This window comes from Argopecten irradians, chromosome 4, assembly GCF_041381155.1.
Source record: "Argopecten irradians isolate NY chromosome 4, Ai_NY, whole genome shotgun sequence".
NCBI classification, from domain to species: domain Eukaryota; kingdom Metazoa; phylum Mollusca; class Bivalvia; order Pectinida; family Pectinidae; genus Argopecten; species Argopecten irradians.
In genome coordinates this window covers 34345087-34362550 of record NC_091137.1, presented here as the reverse complement: position 1 = coordinate 34362550, position 17464 = coordinate 34345087, and the positions used below count along the sequence as shown (strand labels likewise).

Genomic DNA, 17464 nt, shown 5'->3' with positions numbered 1-17464 from the left:
TTATTCATTTCATGAAAGAAAATTCTAGGTATCCAGGACCCAAGAGCAGTCACGGTCCATTATGTCAAAGAATTGTAGGACGTCTTTCATCTGTTTTAAGAATTTATTAAAATCCTTACTACGCCTGAAGGACTGTTGGAATTCTTAACCCCGTTTGAAAGATTGTAGAAAGCCCTAACATATGTTTTAAGGATTATAAGAATCCCCTTTACCATTTTTTACGGATTAAAGCAAGTCCTTATTCTTGTGTTATTCCTATTTTACGGACTAAAGGAATTCACAACTCCTATTGAAATGATTTAATGACTCCAAACTTATGTATCAAGGATTGAAGGAAGTCTAAACTCCTCTTTCAAGGATTGGGAGACGTCCTACCTTGTTTTAAGGATTGAAGGACTCCTTACTTCTGCTGAAAGAAATGGAGGAAGTCCTAACGTCTGCTTTAAGGATCGGAGAAAGTCCTGAATTCTGTTTTAAGGATTGATGGATGTCCTATAACTCCTGTTTTGACTATAATATGATCATAACAAAAACAAAACAATTTTTTTTAAGTTCTTCTCCTTTTGATATAAAATAAGAGAAAACATATATAATATTAAAGTGTAAAAGGTGTATAAAATATAATGACATCTCATTGGTTGGAAACATAATAAAAAAGTTAAATCACAGTTCATCACGTTCTTTCTTCTTAAATGCCCAAAACTCTGATGTTTTGTTATTATAATCTCGCTCTCGTTTCACAAAAGCTGTGAAGGTAGATATACAGTTTCCAATGAAGTGATCAGCTTTCCCTAAAATTGCTAAGTCAACGTGAGGATTAGACTCCGACTGCTTGACAAATTTTACCTGAAACAGGAGAAAAGTTAATGAATACCTAAATCCAATTACATGTACCAAAATATTACTAGATACCCTATTTGAGTCAATAAGATCCCTTGCCCTCATTTAAAGAACTCAATTTCAAGCACAGTCAAACCTCTCTTAGAGACCACCTCTAAATAATTGCTTTATAAGTTTATAGAGTCCCAATTGGTCAATTTTCAATTTCAACACAATTTACCCTGTGTATAAAAATCACTTGGTTATAGAAACCATTTTTGCTTCGTCCCTTAGGTGGTCCTCATAGACAGGTGACTGTATCTTGGCTTGAAATAAATCTTTATCAAATGCAAACTGAAAATATGAAACCATATTCCGGATAATTTTGTTATTTTTATTTTTTTGTGTAATAATTTTGTAAAAGGTCAAAAATTAAATGTCTCCCCCTTATTTTCTCAATGTTAAGTACCCTGAACGCTTAGTGGATTCAATACAGTACATGTGTATACTTACACAAAATATAATTAATGCACGATTTTATCTCTCTACACTTGCCAAGGTACCAAATTCATTAAGCATTCTTTATATCATCTAAATATCAAACATCTATAAAAAGTGCCTTAGGTGTTGTTAGTTTAACGTCCTATTAACAGCTAAGGACATGGCAGGTTTTTTTGGTGGAGGAAAGCCGGAATACCCAGAGAAAAACCACCGACCAGCGGTCAATACCTGGCAACTGCCCCACATGGGATAAGAACCCGCATCCTGGAGGTGAAAGGCTTATGGTAATATGTCGCGACATCTTAACCACTCGGGCCCCTGTGGCCCCTAACCTTAGGACATTCCTATAGGTCAGTAGGTTTTATGATATCAACATCAATTATGGGTTGTCTTGCCATGCTCACCATTATTATTATCAACTGAAATATACCCTTGTAGTTACTCGATACAAATTGTATAAATATGGCACCATGGATAATTAAGGAAATGCTAACTGTTAAACTGATTTTCTACAAGCAGTATATCGTATTTGACCCAATAAGTGCCCATGTCCCTATAAGCGCCCCTCCCCTTTTTAAAACCTCAATTTCAATTGCCTGGGCATAAGACCTAAACTATCAAAACTGTATTGGTTTGCAATAATTTCGTCTTATTAAGCAACTTTTCATTTTTTTTTCAACTTTTAAACGCCCTGGGCTCTTATTTAGTTAAACACAGTAATTAAACTGAATAATTTCTTCTTAGTACTTACATTTGTAGCTTCAGTTTAGTTTTGATAAAAACATATTTATATAATATACAAATACTTTCACTGCTAGTATTTGAAACATGCTTTAGGTTTATATAGAATTCCTCCATTTGTAATTTTAATCATCAGCAAGAGAAGAATTCTAAAATGTAAAGTGATATTTTAGAAACTTACATTTTTCATTGCCTTCGACATTTTATCAATGACATCACGGCTATCCGTGGCGACAAATACTCCTTTAGCTTTGAAGCGTTTGACGACATTTTTCACTTGACGTACAATGGTTTCATCTGATGGATAACACATCTCCTGGGTTGTCTTGCCATGCTCACCATTGTAACCAATACACTGAGCTGCAGCAAACATGGAAGGACTGTCTTTCAAGTGTTCACATGCTTTTGCCTGGAAAAAAGGTTTCGTTGAATTCGTGGAATTAATTCACACATTCACCAATCAAAGAATTTTTTCTGCAATGCCCTTTTACTCATTCACCCCTAAAAACACATCTAGACTCTTCTAAATCAAAGGCTAAATCAGTCCATTATGAAATTTCAGGTGTGAATGATCTAAGAAAAAGAGATTCCACCATTACCTCTAAAACTAACATTTTTGGTAGTATATAATTTTGTAAAATAACTGTCCTCACATAATTTCTTTCTGATGAAGATCTACATGTATCAGTGTGAGTTATTTCCTTTCATTTCACTTTGTCCTTACATTGTACCTCTGATTTATAATGCGATAGAGTGAAACAAAGGGAAGCAACTTTGATAGATCAGAAATGCATACATTCTTACTTTTTGAGTTTGGAACATGGTATAAGTTACCAGTCATTTCTTATTGTTGATTTTCAGTAGCAATATACTGAAAAGGTCTTGAGTATCCCAGGATTTTTTTGTTACATCGCATTTTCATATATATTTATTATATTATTTTACATACTGATCGATGTAGATATAGAAATAAGAATGCATGTTTTTACTAATGACCTAAATCTTATAATATGACACCATTATAACATCAGACATGCATGCATATGTGAACCTACAGAATATAACAAGCAATTGCTTTTTACATTATCATCTAGATTTGATATTCAAAACTGTTAAGTGATAGAATCTTACAAAATCTGAGCCAAGGCGAAGGTGGATGCCTATAAACGCTCCTTCTGGTAGGTTATCCTTGATGAATTTGTTAGCCTTTGTGTCGATTTTGTTAGACCACTTTAGATACTGTTGTAGGTGAACACTGTATGATTGAACAGGGAAGGCTGCAGGGGCACCAGTAAACGCCAACACAGGGTACTGTGACGCTGGATACCTGTAACATAATAGTTTTCTATAAATATACTAGTAATCTATAAATAGGAAAAGGCCAACACAGGGCTGTGACGCTGGATACCTGTAACATAATAGTTTTCTATAAAAAAAAAAAAAAAAAAAAAAAAAAAAAAAAAAAAAAAAAAAAAAACAAAAAAAAAAAAAAAAAAAAAAACAAAAAAAAAAAAAAAATAAACTAGTAATCTATAAATCGGAAAAGGCCAGCACAGGGTACTGTGACGCTGGATACCTGTAACACAATAGTTTTCAATAAAAACTCCAGTAATCTATATACAGGAAAAGGCAAATACAGGAGACTGTGACGCTATATACCTGTATTATCATAGTTTTCTATAAACTTACAAATATGATATGTAGATATTGAGAGGTCAACACAGGGTACTGTGATGCTGGATACCTATTACACCAAAGTTTTCTATAAATATATGAATATGTAATGAACCAGTAATCTATAAATAGGAATAAGCCAGCACAGGGTATAAGTGACACTTGATACCTGTACATGTAGTATCATTGTCTATACAGTCTACAAACATATATTTACATTTTCACTACCACCCCACTATGTAACTTTACCAGATGCAGTTGGCATACTCCCTTAATTTCCAAATAAATTCATATGTAGTTCAATGGTTAAAATAACCAAGGATTTATAAGTAAGAAGGATTCGTGTCTGTCTCTTTACATTACTAAACACCACACGAGACGCCTATGAACCGGGAATACAAACCGCTTTTCTCAACAAATACTTGTCTTATCAAGTCAAACGAAACACCAATGTAAAGTTTATTAAATTTCACAACGTTTATAACTTATTTTGAGGACGGAAGATTTAGAGGCTTTGTCTTAAACTTTCGTTAAGAAATACGACAGCTCATGAAAAAACGGCCCGCTTCAGAAAGTAAGACGGTAACCATCGCACCCGCAAGCTACATCAAAGACTGCGCCGGCGGATATCAAAGGAAAATCAGCCGTCGCCCAATGTCACGGTCAGTGCACAAACACAAAAGCTCCTGCCTTGTACTCCCCCAAAACCCAGTGTGACTTATCCTTCTCATATACGTCCTTGAAATAACATAATCCATAAATGAAAAAGGGGCAATAGAGGGTACTTTAATATTAGATACCTGTATAACCATATTAACACAATCTATGCATATGAGAGATAAGATAATAACGGATCACTTACTTGTCTTTCCATCTTTTCATTTCATGAAGATTCATCAAATCATAACTAAGGGGACCGTAAAACATGGAGCTTGTGAAGTCGATATTGAATGTGTCCCAGAAAGGACCAAAAGGATTGCCCTCCTTCGCATTACAGCCCTTTTCTGTACTGCCGTGGCGAGCTTGGTAACACATCACTGCAAAAACACACGCAAAACTGTGTATGATTTTTATGTTGGTTTTACCACTAATACCTCATTCCAACATACTTGTTTTCCTAATTAACATACTCTTTATCTTTTACATAAATCTCAGAGAAAAAACATGATCATACATGTGTATCAGGAGCAAAAATGTGCACGGCTAGACCAGGATTTGAACCAAGGACCTAGCCTTTATACAGACATTTGTATGTCAAAGAACTGGACTGAGTCAATCACCAATAACCAGCTGGTAATTCTAATTACTAAAGAATTCAAATTTGTCTAGAGTCTGGAGGGTTCCTGAAGTTAAGTTTGAACTCTGATCTGTCCATGCACTCCATATTTACAGATAATAATATTTTGTTTGATCACCACAATCATACGTAGAAAAGCAACAAATACAAGTTGCTGCTCTTGCTTCAAACAGATGATATTATCATTCTATGTTTTACACAGACTTTATTTTTTGTATCTAAATTCAGACGTACAAGGGAAAATTCTGATGGACAATTAAATGCATCAAGTCATTTTTTTTTCAATTCCATATTGTTGCATGTAGATTTGATATAATTATTATGTAGTCATGCAAGGTTCATACCTGCTCTGTCCTTAGGGGGCCAGACAGTAGGGGCTAGTTCCTTCATGAAGTATTCCATTGTCATAACCCTGTGATACGCCTTTAAAGGTTCCACTTTAAAGTAATTATCAAATGGAACCTGAACCTGCCAACAGAGGAATATTTGCATGTATATGTACACGAGTATGATCATTATATACAAAATGTATTTGTCCCCTTTTGTGTATGCTTCCAGTCTTAAGGTAATGCTAAGGCTGTTGACAGTGAGCATGTGGAATTATTGTTAAGATGGCCATGGATGCCTTTTTGTCTCAAGAGTTCTTCAAGTACCCTACCTTGTATGTTATCTGGTCTTTTGTGAAACGTTAGGTTTCATAAAGTATCCAATCAATTAAAAATTTAACTGATATTTACATCTTATTGGGTCTGGTCAGAAGATGAGAATATTAGGTTTAGTTTCCAAAACAGGAATAAAACAAAATATTTTACTCTTTATTTTGCACATAAATATTTTGTTTCTTTAGTTGTATGATATTTGGTGAATCTTCTTATGCAGTCCCTCTCTTTATCATTGAAGTTTAGCTAAAGAAATGCTGTAGAGATTTATACTTACTGATTTTGGCTTTGGAAAATGATATTCTACCCATGGTGGTAACACCAGAGTCCTGTCTATAGCTTTAGCAAAACCAAGAGCTCCAAGGAAGTGATCTGCCTGATTACCAAATCTACCTACAAAATATATACGATATCTCTGATCTCTGACAGGCATACAGAGTAGATATAAAGTTGGACAGTTTTAATTAAAGTATTGATCAACACTGCGAGGCATTTTAAAGGGATATATCTTCTGTAATTTTAGCTTTAAATCTTCAAATTTTCTAAACAGCATGGTATATAATTTACTCTTTAATATTAAAATCAATGAAATTGAGCTTATTCTAGATAAATGTATTTCCAAATCCAAGTTTCAAACTAGGGGGAGATAATCTAGTATAAGAATCAAAAGTGGAATTTGTTTTCAAAACATAGGATCTATTAGTCAACTTAATATGTCTCTTTTAAGATAAAAACGATATACATGTAGATGAAGTTGAATTACTCTCCTTTTGGAGATTGTGAAGTCATATTTGACATCATATTTTGACAAGATTTTTGTGATGTCACAATCACTGGAAGGTTAAACTAATCATAATCAAGCCAGGTCATTTATGTAACTTGAAACTATTCTATTCCCTCAACATAATACCTGAATTTTGCTTTATGGAAAATATTAGCTTACCCATACAAGGACAATACAGAATGTATCCTTTGGGATCCACCTCGAGGGCCAGTATGTGGGAAAATATCACGGACACACCCACTACGTGTAGTAGCGTTAGTGCCATACTGTATGTTAGACAAGCCAGTAGTCAATATCTGAAAAAGAGATTAATTTAATTTTAAACTTTTTTTTACTAAATACATTTAGTAACATGAATTAATGATATGCTTGTGCTTGTGCATTCATGATTGTAACATTTAAATAATTAGCTAAGTAATCTGAATAAAGTATCCTATCAATGAACATATGTTAACAGCATTATCAATTGAAGCATGAAATCAATTAAAGCCAGAGTACACTATGTTTCCATCAGAAGATAAAAAACATACGTCAAATTGATCAAAAGTGTATACATGTAGAACAGTTTTGATGTACGTATGACAGGCTGATATTAAATGCCTTTTTAATGTCATATTTTACAGAGTTGTGTTAAGCGTACTACTACATTTTGTAAAACGTATATAAACTATAACTTTTGGGACTCCATAAAACAATTAACATACAGTTAACTTTTAATTGATATAAAATGAAAAGCCATTTTTGTTGAGATTTAGGTTTGCACTTTTAAACAGCCTTTTATAGATTTTCATCACAGTCACTTGATTTCAAATGAATTTATAAATATTGACAGACAATGTACATATACTTGCAGAGATTTCCTATGAAGATTACAGGGAGAGCATTAAATGCTCATCAATATCAACACAGTCCTCTTCATTATACTACTATGCACCTATGTTTTTTTGTGTACATTAAATAAAATCTTTGCAAGCCTGTGATTGGTTAGTATTTTTCTTCTAAAATGTTTTCAGTTTTACTATGGGATTAGTCCAGGGTTAACTCCAGAATATCGAGGATGCATATGGTCTAAAAAGTACTTTTTTGTATAATTATGTAAAAAAATTTGCTACTGGTAGATTTTAATATACACATATGCATGCAGTTTACATCAAGGATTTATAAGTGGTAAGGATTTGTCACTCAGGGTTTTGGACAAATATGTCAAGCGCATTTTGTGTTTGTCCACAGACAGTGACATTGGTCGACGACTAATTTTCCTTTGATATCTGCTGGTGCAAATTTTGATGTATGAAGCTTGCAGGTGCAAGGCTTACTGCCATACTTTTTGAAGTAGGCAGTCATTGTAATTTTGAGGGTACAATGTACATGTCACTAACTTTCAACAAATTACAATAAAATCAATGTTCATGCACAGGTACTTAGTAAAAAAAGAGATATATATCTCTTACACACAGGGACACAAATTTTTTTAACGACAGTTAAGCGTTCCGAGGCACGGTTAAGTAAGTGACACGATGTTAAATGGAGTTTCTCAAAGTACGGATCATGACACCTTAGGGAGATTGTGGATTAACACAGTTATGGTAATGTTTACCACCACAAGCGTTTTTTGTGATTTTGGCTTGGTTTTTTGAGTAATTTTTCGACCAGACAGGGAAATGTCTACCTAGCATATTTTTCATATTTCTCATCAAGCTATAACTTCGTCAATACTTGGCCAATTTTGTTCATCAAGCACTCAATGGAAAGATAAATTATTTTTCTTTAAGGCAAGATATCCGTTAATGTTGTATAGAACCCATTTATCAAAATAATATGGTTTTAAAAAAATAGGTCCGTTTTTCTCGACCGCCGAGTTCATACCCTTGATATTATGATATATATATATATGTATACTATTGGTTAAAATATTTCTTGCCAGGTCCCTGTGCTCTTACATATATTTTTTGTCAGCGAGCTATGTACCCATACTTGCCAACTTTTCAAAATTCTCATGGGGGAGAAAGTGCGTGAACAACATTTTCCAACCAAATCATGCGCATCCCGCGTGGTACAAACTTAGCAAAAATCAAGGGGAGATAATATTAATTATTAAAGAAAAAGTTTTTGATTCTTTTTTTCTATCTAATGCAGTGTATGCATAATATATGTTGTTCTGTACTTTCTTTTTATTTAAAAATAGTAGTCTGCCAAATATAAGATAGAAATTAAGCAGGCAAGACAGAATAAAAAAATATCATACATTGTATCATTAAAACACACAGTACCTGTGGTTCATGTATCATGGTGATATCAACTAGCTGTTAAGCTGTATGGAATGACCAACTGTTAATGTAACTTTCCTTTTATTATCAAGTTTGTCCGACAAATAGAACTAGATATTAAGAGGAATCAATTGTACTTATGTAGGTATATGTACATTGTACAACTTACAGTAATTAACTTTGGTCTCATTTTTGCACTCTATTTATTAATTTTCGTTAAATATTTTGCTTATCGAAATTAAAACCCTTTAATTTGAGTACACAACTAATAGGTGATGGACAAAATCGTACTTAAACAAGCAAGTGGGGTCATATAACATACCTGTGAATTCTACCTGTCAGCCGATGTGAAAATGAAAGTTGCACGCGTTGCTTTGTTGACTTCCTCTTTCCCTCCGACATCTAGCGAGTGAAAGACGAATTAAAAGAACGAGGGGAGAGCACTCTCTCTTTGTGCAAGATATATATAAGAGTCATCCCTCTTTGATCGTACTGTGCCAAAATGTAATCAGTTGTTTTACATTACGTAATGGAGTTTTTAAAGCAGTGATAGTGAAGATTTATATTTTAATCAGATCGAATATTTACGGCGGCACAGAAGTGACACGAAAAATATTTTTTTTATGTATGGTGAAAAATATTTTTTTTATGTATGGCGAAAAATATTTTTTTTTTATGTAGGATGAAAAATATTTTTTTTTTATGTAAGACGAAAAATATTTTTTTTTTTTATGTAGGATGAAAAATATTTTTTTAATGTAAGACGAAAAATGTTTTTTTTTTTATGTAAGGCGAAAAATATTTTTTTTTATGTAGGATGAAAAATATTTTTTTTATGTAAGACGAAAAATATTTTTTTTAATGTAAGACGAAAAATATTTTTTTCTATTACGTGATCACGTAAAACTTATAACGTGCTCACGTAATAAGTATTACGTGAGCACGTAATAGCTCAACCAATGAGAAGCGACGCTTCACGCGTGGATCTGATGCGGTATGGTAATGTTGCGATCTGTTCATTTGTATGAACATGGACTGAAGTACAGGGAAATTCAGTATGTTTTGGACGAACAGTGTGGTATAAGTGTAAGTTTAAGACATATTAAGAGACTTCTGAAGACACTTGGTCTGCAAAGAAGGAATTATAGTGATATTGACACGGTTATCAGTTTCATACGAACTGTTCTCAGAGAGAGTGGTCAGTTACATGGGTACCGGATGATGCTTGCGAGATGTAGGGGAAACGGTTTAACAGTACGTTCCAACGATGTTCGTATGATTTTACGTCACTTAGATCCAGAGGCTGTTCGTCTCAGGACAGCTAGAAGTATACGGAGGCGTGCCTACTATGCACCGGGGCCAAATTTCATATGGCATGTGGACGGATATGATAAGTTGAAGCCGTTTGGTATTTGTATAAGTGGAAGCATTTGTGGCTTTTCCAGAAAAATCATTTGGCTGAATGTATATCATACAAACAACAATCCTCAAATAATCGGCGGCTATTTTCTAGAAGCAGTAAAACTGTATGGGTGTTGCCCTCGGTTCGTTCGTGCTGCCGGAAAACGGACTGAAAATGGGCACATTCGTAATTTTCAAACTTTCTTTTTGCGACATTTACCTGACAGCAATAATTCTTATATAGATGGTTCAAGTACAGCAAATCAGCGAATTGAAAGTTGGTGGGGTTATCTACGCCGGGGGAGCATTTTAAACAGTTTGAGAGGGATAGAACAAGAAAATTGTAAGCATCTTAACTTCTGGACGGTTAGTTCCGTGGTAAAAAGTTACCCGGATAACATTGATTAATCTACAGTTCATGTTTTAAATGGCACTACTCATTCAGGTTTATCAATAATGACTGTACCAATATATATAAAACGCTAGATTGTTAATGGGGTATCCTTATAAGTGGAGTAGGCGGACGTTCTTAGCTAGAGGTCGAGATAAAAGATTGGCTTTAATATCCTGTTTTCATCGCCATATTCCACTAGGCGAAACATCCCTGAGGAAGGCATGGTCATGATATTGAAGTTGTCTTTTCATCCTAAAAACAAACTACATAACTACTATTCGACCTCGTGGGTTCTTTGTACGGGTCGTTTATTTAACCGAATAAATAAAGTTATAATCCTTGACCAGTGGTAAAAACAATTTGGTCATGAATTCAATAATTCCTTTCCCTTGTCGATTCTAGGTGGAAAATTTAACATAGAAACTATGTTCGGTGTTGAAAAAAGTCATATTCATTCTAATGGTGGTTGGAAATTGACCTTCTAAGTCATTAACACCTTTCCGTAGATTTTATAATGGAAACTTTAAGAAAAGCTGCATTACAAAAACGCGATGGTTGTGCGGCATTTTTTTTTAATACTGACAGCATTTTCCAGAGTGGCATTCAAGATACTAATTAGTAAGGCATATTGATACTGGTGAGGTGGATGTTTACCGCCCGGGGGTTAATACGGGGAAAGATTACCATAGGGTAGTTTACACCGGTAGGGCTACTTTCTAGACGGGCATAATGGTTTTATTTCTGAAAGAACAACTATCACAGTACATTATATTCACCCACACAGTTTTAAGTCCAATTAGGACTCTATAATTATTCTAATTTTTCATAAATAAGAGACTATCTATTATGAAGTGTAACGTTGGATAACATGGACCGGATCCTCCGTTGAAAAACTGAACCCAAAAACTTGTCGTCATTTTTCAAACGGTACACGTGAAAAATGGACCCTGAAAAACATATCCGTTGAAAAACTAAAAACTTTAAAGCGCACATTTTTTCCACGCCCGGACCCCGTTGTCAAATAAGACCCCGTGAAAAATAGTGATACCCCTAAGGAAAACTACGGATTTTTTATTATAACAACCAAATACAATAACACGACACCAATAAACACCACGTAAAACCACACGGGAATTGACACAGCCACAATCGACCCACACCAACAAACACAACAACAACTATAACCAAATACACAACACCACACACACAAACACATAACACAAACACAACAACAACATCACACAACATAAGAATAACAACTCCAGTAACAAAATAACACAATCAACATCACACACTGGGGTTCAAAACATAACATCACAACATCACTAAACACGACAACGCATCACACTAAAAACAAACATCACACAAACCACACTTACCACCTGACAACACAAGACAATATTACAACAACAACACGACACATCACAATCATCAAACAAAAAAACATCACTCCACAACACAACAAACACAACACAACCACACCGTACAAATCACGTCAAAAACAACAATACAACCACAGCCCAAACCAACAACACAAAACAAATACTTAACAAACACGACAAGCAATCTAACAACATCACCTCACACTTCTAAAGACAACAACAAATATTCAACACACAAACCAATACATAAAACACAAAAAACAATCAACATCACACAAACCATCATAACACATGAAACACACTCACACAACAAAACACAACCAACGCAACAAAACAGGCAATAACAACAACATAACAATCAAACAAACACACAACAACAACAAACAATTCACAACACAAAACAACTCAATAACAAACAAAAACAAATCACACACACAACAAACACAAATAACAACACAACAACACACAAACAATTAAACAACACCCCACAACAAACAACCCAATATACACATCTCCTACCTACAAACACCTCGAACACCAAAAACAAACAAACATCAACAACAACGATAACGGCAAACGCAAATCCAACAAACGTGTACAACTTTACAACACAAACAAAAAAACAAACAAACACAACAAACACAACATTACAAATCAAACCCAGACACAAACATTACAACAAACAACAACACACAAAACAAACAACAACAAACACACATAACATCACCAACACAACCAAACAAACACAACAAAAACACAAACAAAACAAACAACAACAACACACACACATAACAACAAACAACACACAAATCAACCAAAACACACCTCAAAACACACACAAACAACACAAAACATACACACAACAACACACAACAAAACAAACAGGAACACAACAAAAACACACACATCCACAAAACAATTCTCAAAACAACACAAAAACACAAATCACAACACATAACGCAGAAACACCGCACATAATCTGATCCCATACGCAGGTTCTTATATTAAAATGCATGTAATTATTGTATTTGTGCAGGGAATAACTAATTATTTAACTATGGTTACTGAATATCTGGGACAAATCATAAAAATCGGTCGAAAACCTTTTAATTATAAAACAATAATGTAAGAATACATAATTTTAATATCCCCTACTTAATTATAGTTTTGTTATACACTATCCACTGGTACTCGAAAGTCGTACTCCAACATCCCCCCCCCTCCCACATCCCCCCCCCACTCACCCCACCAACCCCCACCCCCCATGTACAAAACTTTTACATTAGGGACCCATCCGTCTGCCTTTGTTTGTTATGACACAAAGGTAAGTTTTTCAAAAACTGTGCATTTTCTAAAACAGGACCTGGCCGTTGAGGATTTGGTACCTTGAAATCTCACATCAATGTTTTCACAAACACACGTGCCATGCTTCCAATCTATTCAACGGGAATTCGGGTGTCTCGTTTTCCAAGCGTTGACAAAATTAACATAATGACCGCAGGTAAATTTGTTATACGGAATGGTCCGATTTTTCAACCGTGTAACCAAACCGTTCCATATTGCCCAAATTTGAGCTTACCTTACGCCTTTTTGATAATACTAGTACACACACGAAATTGGTCACCACTATCGAACGCCATTTTTTATTTTAGGTGTATGTGAGTTGATTTTTTTGTTGGGAATGGTCAGTTCAATCTGATGAAACTATATATAAAGAATTAGAAGTGTGATACTTCATTACCCATCTGTGTGTTATATCTTTCATTTTTTTTTATATTATTCATTTAGTAAGTTGATGTGATTTATAGTCGTTTAAAAAAAATTCGCTTGATAAAGAAATAAGATATTTTATAATATTCTGATGAGGGCAGCATAAAATCATATGGATACAGACACCATCCCATGGTTATGTTTCATGAATATACATCAATACATTTTTCGCTATTATCTATTAAGTCTTGCAAGCGTTATAAAAAAGATATAGAGAATAATACGAGAGGCCTTAGCTTGTAGGAGAGTTTAAATATGTGAATAAGTCATAGATAAATAAGGAATTTGGATACACTGTTTTTTGATGATATTCTAAAGTAATAGTGGCGCGTAGGGGGAACATGCTGGCAGTATTTTATGCGTATATATAATGTTAAAGTATATGTGTGAAAACTGGATTTATTTTTCCATTGCCAATTTTAGGTATATTCTGCTAACATTCATGCTTTATTAGGATAATTCTAGGTTTTAAACAATATCATATTGCTTGATGGTTGCTCGTGTGTTTGTGTATGCTCGCATAATATCGATAATAAAAAATCAGCATAAACTAGACACTACTCGTTTTTACGTAAAATAGGCATTTCTAATTAACAGTTTCTGATAAAATTAAAAACCACTTGCATAATCAGTTTTGGTTTGCATTTTTTTCAGCTCTATCGGTTTTGAACTTCACACAAAAAAAACGCAATACACACGAAAGGATAAAATTAGTCTTAGGGGTAAAAGTTTGTATATTTTACAGCAGTCCAGGAAGAGAACCTTAAAGAAAAATTTACATTTTTATATTATTACTTCTTTAGACTTTTGTAGATAATTATATCAGTACCATTCGTGTTCAAAGTAGCAAAATTAGAAAAAAACCAAGGGACTTGTTATGATATCTGATCACTTTATTAGTGTCTCCGAGGCATTTTTAACGTTGAATATCTGTAAACTATAATAATACAGTTCCCTTACTTTATTATTTCAATTTTTCAAAATGGAATTAGTCTAATGCGCTTGGAATGTGGGTAACACATCACAAAATATAAGGAGTTAAAGTACTATTCACCATGGTACCCTCTGGGTTCGGCCCACAAACAACATGTTTCAATTACTTTTAAGTTTATGTGGGGTGATACCAATGATTGAACAACAGAGTGGTGTTGTATCAGAATAAGACTGGATGGACTGTGTTCCAGAAAAGGCAGGTATTTTCGAATTCTCTAATTTTCCATCTGTGATAAGGATGTGTAATGAAGCTGTGCATTGGCATTCATGATGGGAACCACATTGCCATGACAAACAACCTACTCAACTATTATTATTGAAGCAAATCAGATCTATATTTTGCATATCAGAAGCAACCCTTCGTACATTTAGTGTACTTAATAAAGACACTTTAAACACGGTAAATACTGAAGGTATGCAGCATTTGGGTCATATTATATGAAACGGTTTTGAATAGCTTGCCTAAGGTGTAGGAAGAATCCCTATTTATGACCTTTATTGTTTAGGGACCATAGTTTTTTTTAGTAATTGTTGCATATATATATATTTTTGTAGTCATTTTTTTCCAACTGCGCTTTGTCGGTAATCTTAAGTGTCTAAAATTTCCCACCATTTAGAGAGTCTAAAAGCACTAACATAACAATATTCGTATTTTCAATGATCTATTTTCAAGTGGCTATTATCCAATTTGTCCCACTAACAATTGGCCTCGTTAAGTAAATTGTCTCTATCATACTGGCATTTTTATATCTAAAATCCCTGAAAACAAGCGATAGCCGTTGGTTTTTAAGATAAAATAAATTTTACATCTTATGTAGATTTCTTTTTGATAGAATTTTAAAGGATAATGAGTTTGCATGTAAATTACTCCCTGTCATTTCATAGGCATATTGTTTTGGGTCTTAATGCGTTTTTTTGTTATTTTTTATTTGTAATTTTAATTCTATCAGGATTTTTAAAATGTAACCTTAGAGTAGACAACACTGAAATTGTGGATGTTTTAATAGAGGCTTTATATAACGGCTAAAAGACGCCTGGAACGTTCGGAAATCGTAACGTTTTTTCGGTCTATTATTGTTATTAACTTTCTGTGATTTTTTTGCTATAAAAGAGGTGCCTTGTTGGGGCTAAAAAACAATTGCGGACGCTCATAGTCCTCGTGTTTGTTAGTTGTGAATTTTCAAGGGTCTCACGCTGTTTTAATTTAACATTTCCATCAAACAAACATTCGGTATATAGATAATGCGCTGTTTAAGTATCGGTCGGCATTTGATTGGTTTGAAACGGCTGGAGTACAGAGTAAGGATGGTCTATGAGAAAAAACAGTAAGGTAAATAAATTTTTAAGGGATTTCACTTTCATTATAGTTTTTATGTTTTTCTAAGAGATTTAATGTGCTTTTTAATCTCCTTATCATTAAATGATATATCCCAATTCATAAGTTATTTACAACAGTTTAAAAAATAACGCTGTATAAAGCCTATCGTCCCCAATTAGTGTTTTTAACCACAATTTTTATCGTAATAATTATTTTTTTAAAATTTTTTATTTTAAACTCGTCAAATAGCAATGTTTACTAATTAATAATTTTGTAAGAAACCCAAAGTTTTTTCCTTCATTACGTCTGGATTTTTCCCTTAGTTGATTACATTGATCTGGTTTTTTTCAAAACGAAACGGTCTCACTGATAATCACCGCAACTTATCCAATGCTCGCCATAAACCAATAGGTATTTCCTCTCATTGGGTATGAACAACAACAGGTCCGGCATCCAGTGATATATTATAGGATGAGTTTCAATTAATAAACAAATCGTATGTCTTAGGCACATCCTTTTCCTTTCAAATCTACACTTACAATTATAGTTAACAAATTGTCTACGCATAAACGGCTTTTCCCTCGATCATTTTCCAAAATGAACCATTTTCTATAACGCATACCTATAGATCGATACGAAAAAATGAACACAATCATTATCAACACATCTAAAATACTCAAAAATAAATGAAGCAAACTTTTTATTTAAGGATTATGGATTTACATTTTTAATGGTTTTATCCCCAAAAGTTTTTTCCATTGCTGAATACAAACGAAACTAACGCTCTCAACCTTGTTTGATTTCACTATCATCGGCAGTATTAAAGTAGATAATAACATTTAAATTTTAGTGTTTAATGTGTAGTTATGGAACGTTGATTAAATACTAGTAAACTTATTGTTACTTTTTAATTGGGGGGCCTGTTGGAATCGCAAGTTAATCACCCCTATATTGGTTTCCAGGTATACTCTATTTGATTTCTGAATTGATGAATCCGAAAAGGTAATTAAACAAAATGATAAATGAAGAGTTTCTATGAGATCTCGTGTCTCTCAATGTCTTATAATCGGGTCAATTGCCCACTTCAATCACACCCACTGTTTTACACTAAATTTTTTTAACAAGCAACCCTAATGCAAGAGGCGCCCCAGATATGGTTTTATCCAGGTTTTTAATCTTACAACAATGTTTACCACATATTATATCTAAAATCTAAATAATTGTATCTTCTTAACAAATAAAACAGATTAATTCGTTATACAATTTAAGGCAACGCCGGATATCTTAATGTGATGGCCTTGGGGGGACTATTGCCTTGATTGGATGGCAAGTCAGGTTTATAAACAGCAAACGCATTTCAATAAACACTAGGAAAATAATAACACTAACGCAAAGTCTTGGCAAGATCTTGGATTTTGTTTTCTTTTAAATAAAGTAGATTAGGCATATTAGGGCTAAACAATT

General features: G+C 33.7%; 1 protein-coding gene across 2 annotated transcripts; it reads right to left on the bottom strand.

The window, feature by feature from the left end:
- On the bottom strand, positions 1-9200 carry LOC138321415 (GDP-fucose protein O-fucosyltransferase 1-like). Of its 2 annotated transcripts, none has more exons than XM_069265091.1 (8): positions 9065-9200; positions 6635-6771; positions 5969-6084; positions 5377-5500; positions 4598-4772; positions 3193-3388; positions 2243-2470; positions 1-846 (listed from the first exon to the last, which is right to left on the bottom strand). In XM_069265091.1, exons 2-8 carry the CDS (start codon positions 6738-6740, stop codon positions 664-666), a joined length of 1128 nt encoding a protein of 375 aa, XP_069121192.1. In that variant the 5' UTR covers positions 6741-6771; positions 9065-9200; the 3' UTR covers positions 1-663. The 2 variants fall into 2 exon arrangements, with proteins under 2 accessions (XP_069121192.1, XP_069121191.1); XM_069265090.1 differs by having other exon boundaries at positions 6635-6741; positions 9065-9152.
- Positions 9201-17464: the final 8264 nt, after the last annotated feature.